The 18,363-nt window shown below is 47.3% G+C and overlaps 1 protein-coding gene across 1 annotated transcript; it reads left to right on the top strand.

Moving 5' to 3' along the window:
* Positions 1-4,534: 4,534 nt before the first annotated feature.
* LOC123123132 (probable aldehyde oxidase 2) lies at positions 4,535-15,643 on the top strand. Its single transcript, XM_044543581.1, has 7 exons — positions 4,535-4,706; positions 10,947-12,566; positions 12,886-13,148; positions 13,278-13,487; positions 13,577-13,795; positions 13,865-15,025; positions 15,108-15,643. The coding sequence occupies exons 1-7, from the start codon at positions 4,550-4,552 to the stop codon at positions 15,507-15,509; spliced, it is 4,032 nt and encodes a 1,343-aa protein (XP_044399516.1). The 5' UTR covers positions 4,535-4,549; the 3' UTR covers positions 15,510-15,643.
* The last annotated feature ends 2,720 nt before the right edge of the window (positions 15,644-18,363 follow it).

Here is an 18,363-nt window from a genome sequence, read left to right as displayed (position 1 = left end):
CCCTAGTGTCACCGAACCTTAAGCGTGTAGACCCTACGGGTTCGGGAACCATGCAGACATGACCGAGACACCTCTCCGGCCAATAACCAATAGCGGGATCTGGATACCCATATTGGCTCCCACATGTTCCACGATGATCTCATCGGATGAACCACGATGTCGAGGATTCAATCAATCCCGTATACAATTCCCTTTGTCTATCGGTATGTTACTTGCCCGAGATTCGATCGTCGGTATCCCTATACCTTGTTCAATCTCGTTACCGGCAAGTCTCTTTACTCGTTCCGTAACTCACATCATCCCGTGATCAACTCCTTGGTCACATTGTGCACATTATGATGATGTCCTACCGAGTGGGCCCAGAGATACCTCTCCGTCATACGGAGTGACAAATCCCAGTCTCGATCCGTGCCAACCCAACAGACACTTTTGGAGATACCTGTAGTGCACCTTTATAGCCACCCAGTTATGTTGTGACATTTGGTACACCCAAAGCATTCCTACGGTATCCGGGAGTTGCACAATCTCATGGTCTAAGGAACTGATACTTGACATTAGAAAAGCTCTGAGCAAACGAACTACACGATCTTGTGCTAGGCTTAGGATTGGGTCTTGTCCATCACATCATTCTCCTAATGATGTGATCCCGTTATCAACGACATCCAATGTCCATGGTCAGGAAACCGTAACCATCTATTGATCAACGAGCTAGTCAACTAGAGGCTTACTAGGGACATGGTGTTGTCTATGTATCCACACATGTATCTGAGTTTCCTATCAATACAATTCTAGCATGGATAATAAACGATTATTATGAACAAGGAAATATAATAATAACCTATTTATTATTGCCTCTAGGGCATATTTCCAACACTAAGTTCAGAGTTTGCTTTGAAATATCTTGGTGATCTACACTTCTTCCCAGGCATTGAAGTCAAGAAGATTCAAGATGGCATAACACTTAATCAAGAGAAATATGCTACTGAACTTCTGGTTCGTATGGGAATGAAGGTAGGGATGAAAATGGAGTGGAAACTTTCCGTTTTTCCGGAGGGAAAACGGAAATGAAAAGGAAATATGAAAACAGAAACGGAAATATGCAAAAGGGAAGTGGAAATGAATTTTTTCATGCAGAAACGAAATAAAAATGGAACGGTGTTTTTCGGTGGAACAAGCATGGAAATGGAACTTTCCGTTTCCGTGAATATGGAATTTCTGTTTTCATGATAGGCCTATGTCTGCTTTGTAGCCCAACCACCAAACAACACGCATGACACAATAACTAGAATGGATCATTTTGAGGTCCAACCTTCTGCTGCCACATATGCACTCAACTTAACCCTATACGCAATTTTCCAGTACTACTACAATACTATGCTAAGTTGCTAACATAATGATATTATTTTGTAGCCATGTTATTATGTTAACAATTCAAAAAAATGTGTGTATTTCTCTATGATTCAAGGGGTTTTTAAAGTCCGGTCAATGTCCACTTCTGTTTTCGTGTCCATTTTGTATTCGCTCCGTGTCCGTTTCCAGTAGTATCAGTTCTCGTACTCATTTCTAGGGTTTTTGTATTCGTTTCCACTTCTGCCAAAATATATGAAAACAAATGTGTAGCACTCAGTTCTGTCCGTTTCCGCTCCGTTTTCATCCCTAAATGAAGGAGTGTAAGCCTTCACCCACACAATTATCTTCTTCAGAAAAACTTTCAGCCTTTGAGGGAGAACCACTTAAGGAAGAAGAAATCACAAAGTATAGAAGTGTTGCAGGGGCCTTACAGTATTTGACATTGACAAGACCAGATATATCCTTTGCTTTTAACAAGGTTTGTCAGTATCTACATGCACCTACTACTGTACATTGGACAACTGTTAAAAGAATTGTACGGTATATAAAGCACATTGTGAGCTTAGGCCTTCAGTTCAGACGTTCTAATTCCACCCTTGTTACTGCTTTCTTTGATACTGACTAGGCTGGATGTAGTGATGACAGAAAGTCAACTGGAGGATTTGCAGTATTCTTTGGCTCTAATCTTATTTCTTGGAGTGCCAGAAAACAAGCTATAGTGGTGTCAAGGTCGAGTACTGAGGCTGAATACAAGTCACTAGCCAATGCCACTTCTGAAATCATTTGGTTGGAATCATTGCTTAGTGAACTGGGAATCAAGCGACATCATGTGTCATGTCTATGGTGTGATAACTTGGGAGCCACCTATCCCTCTGCAAAACCCAGTTTTCCATGGCAGAACCAAACATATTGAAATTCATTTTCATTTTGTGCGAGAAAGGGTTACAGAGAAGAAGTTGGACATACATTTGATTCCCTCCAAAGATCAGGTAGCAGATGGGTTCACTAAAGCTCTACCAAGCAAACCATTTGAAGAGTTCAAGAGAAATCTTAATGTAGGATAGTTGAGATTAAGGGAGGGTGTTAGACTTAGAGACAAAGGCAGCTCAACTTCATGTAATCTCAACTTCTACTCCTTCTCTCTCCCGTGTCTGGTTCAATCTCTTCTCTCATGTAAGCCATCGCATCCTAGCGATAGATGGGAACTTGTACGTCGTGACAGGGGCTTCCTGTCCTCGATCAATAAAACCCACGCGGCTCCCTCACGAGGGAGTAGGAACGCTTCCAACTTACACATTCATTTCATCTTGGTTCATGGGTGGAGGACTCCTAGCAACAAACGGGGAGGCAAGCCGGTTCAAGTCCAAGTGCAAACTAGCATCAACCTTTTTGTGGCAAATAACTCAAGAGTCTTGTCTAGAGATTCGGCCACCGTCTCCTTCTATGCAACCCAACATTGCTCGGAGTTTATACGCACCGTCTTCCAACGGATGTGCATTTCAAACCCCACATTATGCCTTCCCTCCAACTCAATAATGTCACTTGGGTCCATCCAATTCAAATCTTTTCTCACTTGTTCCAAGACCTCGGCATAGTTAGGACTACTCTCGAACACCATGTCAAGCTCATCCAGGTCCGTCTTGATATTGCCTTTCAAAAAGGCGCCCTTGTGCACATGATGAACATAAACACATGTTCTCCCCATCCCTAAAATAATTAAAACAACACAACGGAAAATATATTCCATAAGTACTCATGCGAATATTAACACAAAATCCTAGTCACATAACCAAACCCTAGCCCTAACGTAGAAATCGAACAATAACCCTAAACCCAACATAACAAGGACCATAACCCTAACATACTAAGAACCCTAACCCTAACAAAATGTCAATGCAAATGCTAAACGGCCAACAATCATCTCATATTTCCATACACATTTCAAAATCCATGAAGAACTAGGGTTTGTCTAAACTTGCAAGACTTGAGCAAATGTGAGGATTTTTTTGGGATGAAAAGGAGGGGATCGGAGGAGATTACCTTGATGGAGGGACTAGGGTCGAAATCAACGGAGAAAATCTTCAGTTCTGCAGGATTTGAGGAGGGATTTGAGAGGGGGGGAGAGGAAACCGCGGCCGCTCCACTCTCCGTTCATCTTTTCTTGGGGGGTGCGGGTTGGCTAGGGAAGGGCCGCCTCGCGCCACGTACTAAGGCAGAGTATAGCGCCTAAGCCAACAGCGCTATGTTGTGTACGATAATGCCTAAGTGAGGGGCGCTACTTAACCAAGGGTGGGCGGAGTGCCACATTGGCAAGCCATGTAGCGCCTGTTAGACGGGCAGGGTTAGCTGGGTGAAATAGTTTCGCGGAGAGTTTACTTTTTGAATTTGTTTTGCTTCTGGGTTATTTTTGTTCATTTTGCCGGCGGCCTTCGACACTTGGCCGTTTCTATGCCTCCTATATATGTATGGTTTGGTTTGCGTTTTTTTCCTAGAAAAAAGGCTACCGCCCGGCTACGGTTTACGCTGTTTTCACTGCGCTGCATCATTTTCGTCAAGAAGTACGTGATTGGTGGTTCCAGTCGTCTACTCGAAATAAAATACCCTCAGGTATCAATCTACCAAACGGACGGCCCCAGAAGTTGACTACGCGACATCAGATTACCGGTACAAGTCACTTAATCTTTTTTTTAAGGGAACAAGTCACTTAATCTTGCTCGCGTGGCAAGATGTGATTGAGCCGAAGGCCAATAACGCTCCGGTTGAATAAAACATAAACATCGCTTAGCCGCCTCCCTCTGTAGTGGAATGGCGTCAGCCAGTACGTCCATCACCGAAAGTGGAAGAACATTCTACGTCTCCACTCTCCCCGGCCGGCACTGGAAAGATCCCGGATTCCTCGTTGATTAAGAGAGGTAAGAGCGATGTAGGGGCGGAAAATAGTATCGGCGTCACGAGTTTGACTACCTGATCGACCGTGTCACCGCCACACCAACCGTGCTCTCGCACGTTGCCTTCACTGCTGATGCAGAGCGCGACGGCGCCGGCTAATGCCTCGGGATGGCCCGTTTCCCGTCCAACGTCACTGCATAGCGCTGCCGCTACAGCGAGAGCCCTGCCGGCCGTGTACTATATAGAAGGGCGACCTCGCTCTGTGCCCCGCACACTTGCATAGAGGAGGCCCGTCGATCGTTGTGGAGAGATGGGGTCGTTGGGGAAGGAGGCGGCAGGGAATCGGGTGGTGCTGGCGGTGAACGGCGCGCGGCACGAGGCGGCCGGCGTCGACCCGTCCATGACGCTGCTCGAGTTCCTGCGCACGCGGACGCCCGTCCGGGGCCCCAAGCTCGGCTGCGGCGAAGGTGAGCACCGCCTCCGACGACTCGATCGATACAGCTCCGGTGGCTGGCTAGCTTGTTCAATTCCTTCACTTTGAGTAGTTCGTTCCGGTCAGAGAGAAGCTTTAGCTGCATAAGCCGGGTCAAGGAGGCGGCCAGGCACGATCGAACTAGAGTAGCGCTATCATATCGTTCACTCATCAAACATCACAAATATGTACTACTACCTTCGTACCAAAAATATAAGACGGTTTTCAGGCCTTGTCTAGCCTCTATGTGAGTATGCAACGATCTGATAACAGAAATGGCAAGCAACGCAGATGCGGAGATCGAAAGGCACATGCTACCTGTTATGTTCTTGCATGCTACCATGAGAAAAGAAATTCTCCCGAGGTCCGATCCGGTGCATGGGTCAATCGCTCTCCTCCTTTCCCACTTTTTTTTTTGCGAGGCCTCCTCCTTTCCCTCTTACACTACACATATAACATTTCACCCACCTATGCCTTTTCATTTGATTTCAAAGTTCAAGGCTAATTTATCAATTGAATTGAAAGTCTAATTTATGATCGTTTGTATCTTTGTGTTCCTTGCGATGAATACTTTGAAACAAGATCACTCTTGAATACATTTTAACAAGTTTTAAAAAAGTTGAAATCTGAAGCATGATGAAACTCTATGAAACATTTTGCATGACACGTGCGTGGAGTTTTCACCAAGTTTCTCAAGTTCTATAGTGAAGAACATTATGATACACCGAGTTTTCTATTCATCGTTTTAACACACAATTTAACGACATGATACACTATTGTACAAGGCAAAATAGAAAATAGAAAACTAAACGCTATGGAACAATATTATCAAGTTATATTAGGTTTATTTTGTGTTGCATCGTGTATCACTAAGTTTCATAAAGTTTTACCATGTTTTTTAATTCAAATTTTAAATAAAATTGATAGAATATTTTAATCATATAAAAACATGAGTGGGTGGTTTAATATTACATTATATAAACCACGTAAAAAAATATTACATTCTACAAGATTGGTACATTAGTTTTGACCATTTTCAGCACAAAACGTGGCGCAACAATTAACGGCCGCACCATGCACGGGACCTCTTGTTCACGGTAGTTAATCAAGTTATGCTGCTTTGCCAGCCGACGGCGACTCGATCTCATGCACACAGCACAACCTGTCTCGCCACACAGGATATCGGTATTGGCTTTCTAGTGTCTCTTAGCGTGGTCTCTTCCTCGAGGAAGTGTTGATTTTATTATCTTAAAATGGAGCATTAAGGAATGCAAACACAATAAGCACACACCAAGCTTCTACATAGTTAGGATACACATATCCAACACCACACACACAATTACACTAGCAATTAGTAAAGTCATATAAGGCTGAAGCTATGCCACTGGAGTAGAAAAATTGATGAGTAAGTTTACCATTTTCGTAAACACAACCTTTGAACAGTTTTTAATTAAAGTGAAAAAGATCTGCATAGCCTTGAGATGGGGGGCACCCAAGAATAACCCTCCAGCCCCTTCTCCTGCGGCTGAAGTCAACACATCAAGGGGAAAATGTTGATATAGCGTATCGACGGTTGTTGATGTTGCTGGATCGCACACGCGCCTGCCAGATGGGCCGAACCAGCTAACTCCAATTTTATTATTTTCGATCGCCGATCAAGCAATCGTTATGGCTTGTAGGGCCTACTTTTATTTTCTGTTTTTTTTTTAATTTGTGTATACAAATGTTTACATTAGAACTTTTAAAAAGTGTTCCCTTTTTTAATGTTTACTTATTCAAAAGATGTTAACTGCACATTTAGGAAAATGTTCGATGAGTATTTAAAATATTAATATCTTTGAAAAATGTGGAACATGTATTTAAAAAGAGGTAAATGCACCATTGGTGCTTGAACTTACCACATATGATCACTTTGGGCCCTACGGTTGTGGAATACAGGAAAGTGGTGCATGAATTTGGCTTTCGGGTGCAATATCATGCATTTGCCGTTTGTAGACGTTAACTGCGCTGACGTGGCATCATATTTTTGTTTGGATCCTTCTATTCTGCCGACATGGCATCAGGTGGGTCCCACCTGCCAGCCAACAGTCAAAATGAATAGCAGTTTACAAATGGGTCCCACATGTCAGTGAAATAGTAAAAGTTGTATTGAAATGAAGGATGGTCCGCTCAGGGATTCGAGCCACCGACCTACCGCTAACCCGACGTACGTCACTAGCAACACCAACCGTTGAGATTTCTTGTCCTAAATGGATACATATGCTTTATATCCTTTCGGGTAAACAACATAAATTAAGAACTTTAATCTGAATATGAAAAATGATTCTGTCTCAGGGGTTCAAAACAGTGACTTCATGCTATCCTGCCCTCCTGCTAGCTAATCCAATCGAAGATGTTTGTTGTTTGTAAAGGATAATACTGTTTATGGCTATAACAAAACACACTCAATGGGACTGCCGTCAATGAGGCCCTTTTTCACATGTTAGTTTTTTTAGATTTTTTTAATTATAATCACAATAATAACAATAAATTTATAAATTTTGTGTGTTATAAATAATATGCATACGAATAAATTAATTTTTTTTAAAAATCATATTATTTTTAAAATCGTTTATTATTAGAAATATATTCATATAATTTTAAAATATATAATAAATATAAATATTTTTGTATGACTAAATGTTATTCATATGAGGATCTGCGGTCTAGGGACACACTAGTCTTGTATTTATTTTCCATATGTATTTTTCTATTTAATTTTCTAGATATATATAAATATATCTTTTAGAAAACACACAAACTTTATTCAAACATGTGAACACTTTTTAGAGTAACATAATTTTTTATTAAATCATGAACACTTTTATATACCACATGAACATTTTATTAAAATTCTGAACTTTTTAAAACATATACATGCTATTATGTAAGTTCATAAGAACTTTCTAAAATTACTTTTGTAGTTTTATTAAATATTCGAACACATTTCTAAATAATAAAAATATTTATAATTCATAATTTATTCGTATGGATACTTTTAATTAATAAGTGAATATTTTATGAAATTATATGAACATTTTATTAATGTAATTCATTTTATTTATAACACATGATTATAATTTACATATTTACAAAAAATTTAAAAAAAGAAAAATCTAACATGTGAAAATGAGCCAGCGCATTTTGTTATTGACATAAATAATGATTATCCTTCTCATCCTTCATAGATAGGAAATGTCATTAGTTGGAGTGGCAGACATGGCCACATGATAGCCTGATGTCGCCGTTCAAACCCGGGTTAAGATTCTTAATTTATGTTGTTCATCTGAAAGGATACAAAGAAAATGTGTCCAGGGCAACTTCAACATGGTATGCACCAAAAAAACCATCAAATGGACATCGACAATCAAACCAGACCGTCCGGCCTCGTATTCATTGCAGCCCGGCACGAGCGATGCGGAGCTGTCGATATTAGCAACGTTCCCATCTGTCAGCGTCGAACATGAGGTCACCATCCACCTCGTTGATGTGGAGCTGCCACCGCTCATGGCGGATGGTGCGGGACTATGCACAAAATCCTAGCGGGCGTGATCGACGAGGCTCAGAGGTGGTACGGGTTTGTGTCGTGGCCAACGTTCTTTAAATAGCGGGCACTCGAGAAGGCAGAGCGACGGTTTAAATGAGCCTGGAGTTGGCTTCTCGTTCGTCGTGCCAACATGAATGTCGGGTAGGCGGGCAGATGGTCAGCTCGCTTGATTGTGGTAGGAAGTCATCCTGTTGCCCAGTCCGGTCACATCCTCTTTGAACCGGCATTAACGGGGCGCGAGCGGCAGGCCAGAGTAGGCGTCTCAACCGACGCACCGGTATGAATGCCATGTCATTCAACCGGCATGCGCCAGTGACCAACCGTGTTCACTCTGAATTGACATGAATGCGGCGTAGGCAGTGGAGTGGCAGTTTGAGCGGAATGAGGTAGAGGGTTTTGTGTCGACCAGGTGTGTCGGAGACCTACGTGGCACACGCCCGGGACGGTGACAAACCTCTCTGGCGACAAACCTCTCCCAACTTTGCTTTTGGCTTGTGGATTTTAGACGTTCGAGCCGCACTGCAGATGTTTGCTGCACGACGTTGTTAGCTGCAGATCGCTATTTCGAACTCCAAGCCAGACATACTATTTGTAGGTCACTGATAGATGGGACCCACACGGGCAACTACTATTTATTTTGATTATTCAAGGGTGAGACTCGTCCGCCACGTCGGCAGAGTAGATTACTCCTTTTCCTTACAGGTAGAGTAGACTACTCCAATAAAAAAACATGATGCCACACCAGCACAGTTAATAATTATGGAAGACAAATACATCACTTTTTCGTATGCCACAACTCAAAATGGTAATCCGCGACAAGTTCAAGCTCCAAGGATGCATTTACCTATGTAAAAAATGTTCAACGTCTATTCAAAATATCCCCATGTGTTAAAAAAGGTTCATGTATAGTATAACAAAATAATATTTATTTTACACCCTAAATAGAAAACATTTATGAAAAAAATGTTCCATCCTTCCCGGCTACGGGGACGTCCTGCTCACCTTCACGGTTCCACCATGCCTCGCGCCGCCCCCCGTCGCCGTCCCGTGAACTCTAGCAGCTCGGCGTGGATCTCCCCGACGCCGCACTAGCGGCCCCCGAATTCCAGACCAAATCCGGCTGCACCGACGAGTTTCCCGAGGTCCAGTGCTCCTCGCCGCCCCCACCACGTGCCCGCGGGCGGTACTCATCTCGGCCGCCGAGCGCCGAGTGGAGCTCACGCGCGGCGCGCTGGCGGACATCAAGTGCCAGGAAACCGCCGCTCGCCTCGCCGGCGAGGAGGTACGCCGGGACGAGGTACGCGATGTCATACTCCACGGGCACAGCTTGATGCTGCTGCACGTAACCCGTTCGACGTTTTGCCCCCGCTCGGCTGTCTGTAGTTCTGTACCGTGCGTACGCCCATCTGGGACTGCGGCCTGAGGTCGAGCTGGAGGGCGCCGGTGTACTGTAGGCGCCTGCAGTTGTGGTTGGCTGATGACTTCTAATTAGTGTGTGTGGTAAAAGTAAAACGGTAGGGTGATTGAGTGCATGGTCAATTCTATCAGTCACTGATCACGTGCTAGCATCTATGAACATCTTATCCGCTGTACAACTTTGCTTCGTGATGCATGTTTAGCCTAAGATCAACATGGGGATTGCTTATGAATTAGCCCCGCTGTGGATAAACCCTTGATGCAAATTGGATGTGATGCTTGGTTGATTGGAATTTCAGTATATAGGATAGATAGTGTAATGCTGCTACTAAATGCTTCTGAAATCAATGTTTATGAATGACTGAGTGCTTCAGCTGTGAGTTAATTCATCAGATTCCATACATGGATGTGAAGTGCTTCAGTGCGTTTCTTTACGCTCTGTGTTTTCGAGTGGTTGAAATTAGAAAAAAAAAGTGAAGCCATACACCGATACAATGATGGATATTCTTCATGATAAAATTTACCTATGCACTTTAACTTTAATTGCTGTGCTTGAAATTGTGAATTTGAATATGCTTGAATTCTATGCATTAGAAATAGTTATATTTGAATTTTTGTGATGTCAAACATAAAGTAAAACATGAAATATTTGTGCAAATAGGACAAAGGCAAATTGGGCTGAGAAATAGGGGTTGTTGCTCGAGTTGTAGCCATTAGTTTGGGGATCAGGAAATAGGGGGAGATCCCATTTAAGATTTAGGGGCTACTGCTGAACATGGTCTCTACATGCATCCCAAATTATTGGACTTTTCACTCTCTGGTTTGTAATTGCTATTTTTTCTGTTTGGTGGTCAGGTCCCATATGCAACTAACAATATTGGAAACTTTGCCGCATGTTTCAATTTGCAATCACTAGCAAACTTCAGTCCATATTAAAATATGCTTTGCTAACTAAATGTGCAATTTGTTAATTTTAGTAAAAACAACGTTCATTTTGAGTAGACTTGCACAATTGATTACATTTTCACACAACCGGTGATTTGATAGATCTTAGAATCACTTCACTCACGAATGTTCGTATCTTAGTTTATATATTTACACAAAACAGTGCGCTTAACGTGATTTTCTGAGATCTACAGATTTATCTTCAGTCTCGGCTGATTCATAGCCAGTGCACGTGTTAGATCAAGCCGTCAGTGTTTCTTATTTACAATGTCACATTCCTGCATGCAGGTGGATGCGGTGCATGTGTGGTACTTATCTCCAAGTATGACCTGGCCACTGACAAGGTGACTGAGTTCTCAGCGAGCTCCTGCCTGACTCTCGTCGGCAGCCTCAACCACTGCTCGGTGATCACCAGCGAGGGCATCGGCAACACCCGCGATGGCTTCCACCCAGTACAGCAGCGCCTCTCCGGCTTCCACGCCTCGCAGTGCGGCTTCTGCACTCCCGGCATGTGCATGTCCATCTTCTCCGCCCTTGTCAAGGCCGACAAGACCGGGGACCCCGCCCCACCGCTGGGATTCTCCAAGCTCACCTGCTCCGAGGCTGAGCACGCCGTCTCCGGCAACCTGTGTCGTTGCACCGGCTACCGGCCCATCATCGATGCCTGCAAGAGCTTCGCTACTGACGTCGACCTTGAGGACCTTGGCCTCAATTCCTTCTGGAAGAAAGGTATCGACCATGCCGACGTAGGCAAGCTACCGGGGTACTCCAGTGGCGCCGTCTGTACCTTCCCAGAGTTCCTCAAGGCCGAGATCGAGGGTCAAACAAACGGTGTTTCAGCCGCTACGTACGATGGCTGGTGCCGTCCCAAGAGCATCCAGGAGCTCCGCAATCTCTTTGACTCCAACTGGTTCGACGAAAACTCAGTTAAGATCGTGGCATCAAACACCGGCGCCGGAGTGTACAAGGATCAAGACCTTTATGAAAAGTACATCGACATCAAAGGGATACCGGAGCTTTCGGTCATCAACAGGAGCAACAAGGGGGTGGAGATCGGGGCAGCCGTGTCCATCTCCAAAGCCATTGAGGTCTTCTCCGATGGCACTACCGTATTCAGAAAGATCGCCGGTCACCTGAGCAAGGTGGCCTCGCCGTTCATCCGGAACACGGCGACGATCGGAGGGAACGTGATCATGTCGCAGAGGCTGCCTTTCGCTTCAGACATCGTCACTGTCCTTCTCGCCGTGGGTTCGACAGTGACAATCCAGACGGCTTCCAAGATGCTGTGCCTGACACTGGAGGAGTTCTTGGAGCAACCTCCCTGTGACGCCAAGACCATATTGCTCACCATATTTGTCCCAGATTGGGGTTCAGACAGTGTCATCTTCGAGACCTCTCGTGCAGCTCCGAGACCGTTCGGCAATGCTGTGTCCTATGTGAATTCTGCATTCCTGGCAAGGACTTCAGGGGATGCAGCATCAGGGGAGCTCCTCATTGAGGATATCTGCCTCGCATTCGGAGCTTACGGCGTTGATCACGCCACCCGGGCTCGGAAGGTTGAAGAATTCCTGAAGGGGAAACCAGCAAGTGCACCTGTGATACTTGAAGCGGTTCAGTTGCTGAAAGATGTTATCTCGCCGTCAGAAGGCACCACACACCCTGAGTACAGAGTCAGCTTGGCGGTCAGTTTCTTGTTCAGTTTCCTTTCTTCACTTAGTAACAACCTGAATGAACCTGCAAAGTCTATTGCTCCCAATGGCTCATGTGCCAAGTCATCGCCTGAGAAGCATGATGAGGTTGCCAGCGATGGTTTGCCAATTCGCTCAAGGCAAGAACTGGTTTTTAATGATGAATACGAACCTGTCGGCAAGCCAATCACGAAAGCTGGGGCGGAGCTGCAAGCTTCTGGTATACTCCTAAACTCTTATTTCAGTATTTAGTGCAAGTGTTTCATTCAATTAATTTTCACTATAGCTGTGTATGTACTAGACCTGGCACTTGAATTTCTAGCTTTCCATAGCTTGAGCTTCTTACAAAGTTTACGTTAATATAACTTATATTTTCTTCTGCATAGTTGAAATCAAGATCTTTTCTTTTTTTTGAAGACTCAGATCATTTGGTAGTTACTTGTGTACATTGGTCCATCAGTAAAGGACCATCTGATATGCTTCATCCCTGCATTTCTATTCTGAAATATGCACTTGACAATATTCTTGGTCTTGTTCAGGGGAGGCTGTGTATGTTGATGACATCCCAGCTCCCAAGGATTGTCTCTACGGAGCATTTATCTACAGCACACACCCTCATGCCCATATAAAAGGTGTCAACTTCAAATCATCGTTGGCTTCCCAAAAGGTCATCACGGTTATCTCTGCAAAGGACATTCCAGCTAGTGGAAGAAATGTTGGATCCGCCTTCCCGATGCTAGGAGACGAAGCGCTTTTCGGTGATCCGGTGTCTGAATTTGCTGGTCAGAATATTGGCATTGTGGTACCTACTTCTGAAACACTTGAGCTCAATTTCAGCAAAATGCATAACCAGCAGTAGTATATTTGTACCCCGAATTCTGAGAGGTCATTTGAACTTATCGCATCATCATGTTTCTTTGCCATCACTCAGATCGCTGAAACACAGAAGTACGCCTATATGGCGGCGAAGCAAGCCATCATTGAGTATAGCACCGAGAATCTTGAGCCGCCAATTCTGACAATAGAAGACGCCATCCAACATAATAGCTACTTCCCTGTTCTCCCATTTTTGGCTCCAAAGCCAGTTGGGGACTTTGACCAAGGGATGTCTGAAGCGGATCACAAGATACTATCAGGAGAGGTACACACTTGATATTTAGGAGGCTGCATTCTTAGTTTCAGGCAAGGCCGAAATACTGACACCTAGTATCTTTTGTTAATTTCCGACAGATAAAACTTGAATCACAGTACTACTTCTACATGGAGACGCAGACCGCATTGGCCATCCCTGACGAAGATAACTGCATCACTGTCTACTCCTCGGCGCAGCTACCCGAGATCACGCAGAATGTCGTCGCGGACTGTCTCGGCATTCCGTACCACAATGTTCGCATAATCACCAGAAGAGTTGGAGGCGGCTTTGGTGGAAAGGCAATGAAAGGGTCCTATGTAAGTGCCCCATTATATAACAACATGCGCATAAATTTATGAATGTAATGAAATTGTTGTGTTCTTCAGGTCGCATGTGCGTGTGCACTTGCAGCGTTCAAGCTGCGGCGCCCTGTCAGGATGTACCTCGACCGCAAGACCGACATGATCATGGCAGGTGGGCGGCACCCGATGAAGGTGAAGTACTCGGTTGGGTTCAAGTCGGACGGCAAACTCACGGCACTATACATCGACCTCAGGATGAACGCCGGGATATCACCAGACTTGAGCCCGTTGATGCCGGGTAGCACCATCGGTGCTTTGAAGAAGTACAACTGGGGTGCCCTTGCCTTCGACATCAAGTTGTGCAAGACCAACGTCTCGTCAAAGTCCGCAATGCGGGCGCCTGGCGACGTGCAAGGCTCCTTCATCGCGGAGGTCATCATCGAGCACGTCGCATCCTTGCTTGCGGCCAACCCCAACGCCATCCGTAGGAAGAACCTCCACAGCGTTGAGAGCCTCACGAAATTCTATGGTGATGCCGCGGGGGACGCCCCCACGTACAGCCTTGTCGACATCTTCGACAAGCTGGCCTCGTCGTCGGAGTACCGGAGCAGGGCGGAGGCAGTTGAATGGTTCAATGGCGGGAGCAGGTGGAAGAAGCGCGGCATCTCGTGTGTGCCCATCACCTACGAGGTGTCCCTTCGGCCGACGCCGGGGAAGGTGTCCATCCTGAACGACGGCTCGATCGCTGTGGAGGTCGGCGGCGTGGAGCTCGGGCAGGGGTTGTATACCAAGGTGAAGCAGATGACGGCGTTCGGGCTTGGGGAGCTCTGCCCTGACGCCGATGGGCTGCTCGGTAAGGTGCGCGTGATCCAGGTTGACTCACTGAGCATGATCCAGAGCGGGTTCACCGGCGGGAGCACCACCTCCGAGACCAGCTGTGAGGCGGTCCGGCAGTCGTGCGCTGCGCTCGTCGAGCGCCTCAAGCCCATCAAAGAGGGTCTCGAGGCCAAGTCCAGTGCAGCGGTGCCATGGAGCTCCTTGATCGCCCAGGCGAAAATGGCGAGCGTGAACCTGTCGGCACATGCCTTCTGGACGCCCGACCCAGCCTTTGTAAAATACCTCAACTACGGAGCCGCCGTCAGCGAGGTGGAAATCGACGTTCTGACTGGAGCGACGACGATCCTGAGGAGCGACCTCGTGTACGACTGCGGGCAGAGCCTGAACCCGGCGGTGGACCTCGGCCAGGTGAGCTCGCCGCCAATCGACGCAGTCAGCTGATTGCTGGAAGATTGCTGTAATCTGAAATTATTTTTGGTTGATGGATCAGGTGGAGGGCGCATTCGTGCAAGGGGTTGGGTTCTTCACAAACGAGGAGTACACGACGAACGCCGACGGGCTGGTGGTGAACGACGGCACGTGGACGTACAAGATCCCCACGGTGGACACCATCCCGAAGCAGTTCAACGTGGAGCTCATCAGCAGCGCGCGCGACAAGAAGCGGGTACTCTCCTCCAAGGCGTCCGGCGAGCCACCGCTGCTGCTGGCGGCATCGGTGCACTGCGCCATGCGGGAGGCCATCAGAGCGGCCAGGAGGGAATTCTCGGTCAACTCGCCACTGACATTTCAGATGGATGTGCCGGCGACCATGGCCGACGTCAAGGAGCTCTGTGGCCTCGACGTCGTCGAGAGGCATCTCCAGCGCCTCTCCTCTGCCACCGCCAGGGCCTGATGATTCTTGCATGTAAGTTGTGTAGTAACGTGATACAAGCAAGGTTTGGATGCTGAATAATGATGGGTCTGCTTGTGTGCTGCTGTGTATGTGTAAAGAAGAGAGGAGATAATACAGCTATCGACTGGGCCAAATCGGACCTATTCCATTCGTTGTCAAAAGTTAGCTCCAGTTGCTATGATAATTATCTATTTTGAAGCTGATTTGAATAGTTTCTCAAAGGTTTTCTGAAAACCACCCCCTCCGTCACATAATATAAAAAATACTTTTAGACGTTCTTATACTATGACACGGAGGGAGTAGTTGAAAAGGTTGCCATGACAAAGGTTCTGGGGATTTCTCCCTGCTGCGGCCGTGGAAGAGGTTTTGGCTATTTGCTACCGCGGCGGCTAAATACCCTAAATCTTTAGCACTGCATAACGGAGGTTTCCTGCTGGAGACTATGAGGACATGTTGGGCGAGTGAGTCTGAGTCCGGGCATTGACGTGGCAATGTTGAACTGGCTCGGTGACACATTGGAGTATATACGGGGTACACGTTTGCACCGGAGCTAGGCGCCCGGGCCCCAACGGTTGGAGGTTGTTATTATATCGACGTAGAAGAAGAAGGAGGAGGTTTAAGTCGTTTTCACCGCTCTGCATTTATTTATTTAATTTCGTGAAAAACGTGGTTGATTAGTTTTTCCAACCGTGGTATACTTGAGAATAAGATACCCGCATCGCATCTAGGCCATTGTGTGGTTGAAAAGTTGAATAAGTTACCAGTTGAGTACGCGACATCACCGGTACATGTCAACTTTATCTTGCTGGCGTAAACGAGATACGCTTGGGCAGTATAAAAAACATAAACATCTGCTTCATAGGCAGCGGCCGGCCGGCCGACACCCCCACCACCAACCACACCGTGTAAAAGCCCAGAGCTACACCCGCCTTTCGTCGAGTCGTGTCAGGCGATAGCACAGATGAATAGATCACGGTCGAAAGAGGCCAAGCGGCGGCGTGTGGATCGATAGACCGTCATCATGCATGATGGTGCGGTGACCGGCGAGCATGGTTGACACAGTGTGGGTGTGGCCCTCCTCCGGCGTCGTGCGCGCGTGCATGAGGTGGACGCTATGGCCCGTGTGGGGGCACGTCCGCACGTAGCGCGCGGCGCTGTGTTTTGTCACATGGAACGATCTATACATGGGGTTTGCCTGATTTGGTCGTCCCTGTCGTTCCGATCGGCCGGGGGCTAGTTTTACTAGTACTCCTTTCCTGGAAGTTTCTTTTTTTCTTTTTCCTTTTTTTGTGCGAAATCCTTCCATGGAAATTTCAGCGTGGGACATCGCTCTACGTATAGTAGTCCGAAGGGAAACGTTTAGGGACGTGCGCCGGCCGAAGCTTCGGCCGGTCGCCCGCTCCCACGCGCTCCTGCTTCTTCTCCCGTCCCACCCGCTGCTACGGCGAGTTGCGACGACGAGCGGCCTCGGCGAGCGAGCAGCCCCGGCGAGCGAGCGGCGACGGTGAGCGGCCCCGGCGAGGCTGTCGTCTACCACCCCCCCCCCCTCCCCCGCATCGTCCCCTACCCCCCGCCGTAGCCAAATCTCGCTGGTGAGGTCGTCCTCCACACCACGGCCGGCGATTTCCCCCCACACACGACCACCTCTCATCCGCAGCTCCGGCTATTCTCCCAGCGTGCCGTTTCCAGCACCAGCAATCCCCCAGCTCCGACAGACGAGCTGCATAGCTTCAACGGCGAGGCACACCCCACGACACAGGGGATGCTGGAACCGGTGTCTGATTTTGCTGCAACCGACAAATCTAGAGCTGGAACCAGCATGTAGTTTTGGTACATTGCCTGGAGTGTTTTCCATGTCGCCGTCGGCGGCCGCCTCATTTTGTTGCAAACGACGAGGCAAAAGCTTCTTCCCGCAAGAGTTTTTGCTACCACGGCAACCGGCGGAAGCAGCGACCAGCAATGCTTTTCCAGCAAATGATTTTTGTCCCGGCAAACCCAGAGCTGGAACCAGCTTTTATTTTTGCTACAACCTGCAAATCCAGAGCTGGAACCAACAACATTTTTTGTTGGAATCAAAGGAAGCAGGGGCTTCAACGGATGTACGTGAGAGCTGCAACCAGTGCTGAAAAATGCTACATCCGGCAGCCATGAACGCTACAACCAGCTTGAAAAAAGCTTCAACTCGATACGAGGTAGCTGGGGTCGGCATCTCGCAGCGACAAAAAGCTGCAACCGTCTTGGAGGAAAGCTACAACGCGCTTTTAAAAAAGCTTCAAACCGAGAACGGCTAGCTAACAATGGTGAGCGGTGGCGACGGAGCTGCATGGCGCGCGGTGCTGCGACGGGCACGCGGCGAGCTATGATGACGGACTGCGACAATGCTGGAACCCTCACCCGACGATGCTGCAACCAGAGGGAGGGAGACACGCCCGGCCCGGCGGAGCTGCATACGGCGAATGCCCCAGGTGAGCTGCGACGGCGAGCAGCCCCGGCGAGTTGCGACGGCGAGCTGCGACGGCGAGCGGCCTCGGTGAGCTGCGACGCGGCGTCCAAGGGCGAGCACGAGGAGGCTGACCCGCGGAGATCCGTTTTTTTTCCTGTGTTTACGCGCGCATGCGGGAAGAAGAAGATGACTTGATCGGGACAATCTCATCCACTCACGCGTGCAAATCCAACGCTCAGCAGCGGACCGGCCCAAATCTGGGCCGGTGCACCGAGCGCAGAGTGCTGCCCTAGTCCGAAACAGGCAAATGGCTTTCCTAGAGTAGAGAGCATATTCGATCACGACCATGCATGCATGTCCCACAGCCAGACCCATCGCTCTGTCCTACTCCCCCTCCTAAAATAAGCCCGC

This window comes from Triticum aestivum, chromosome 5D (assembly GCF_018294505.1).
Source record: "Triticum aestivum cultivar Chinese Spring chromosome 5D, IWGSC CS RefSeq v2.1, whole genome shotgun sequence".
NCBI lineage: Eukaryota > Viridiplantae > Streptophyta > Magnoliopsida > Poales > Poaceae > Triticum > Triticum aestivum.
This window is presented reverse-complemented; position numbering and strand designations above follow the sequence as displayed.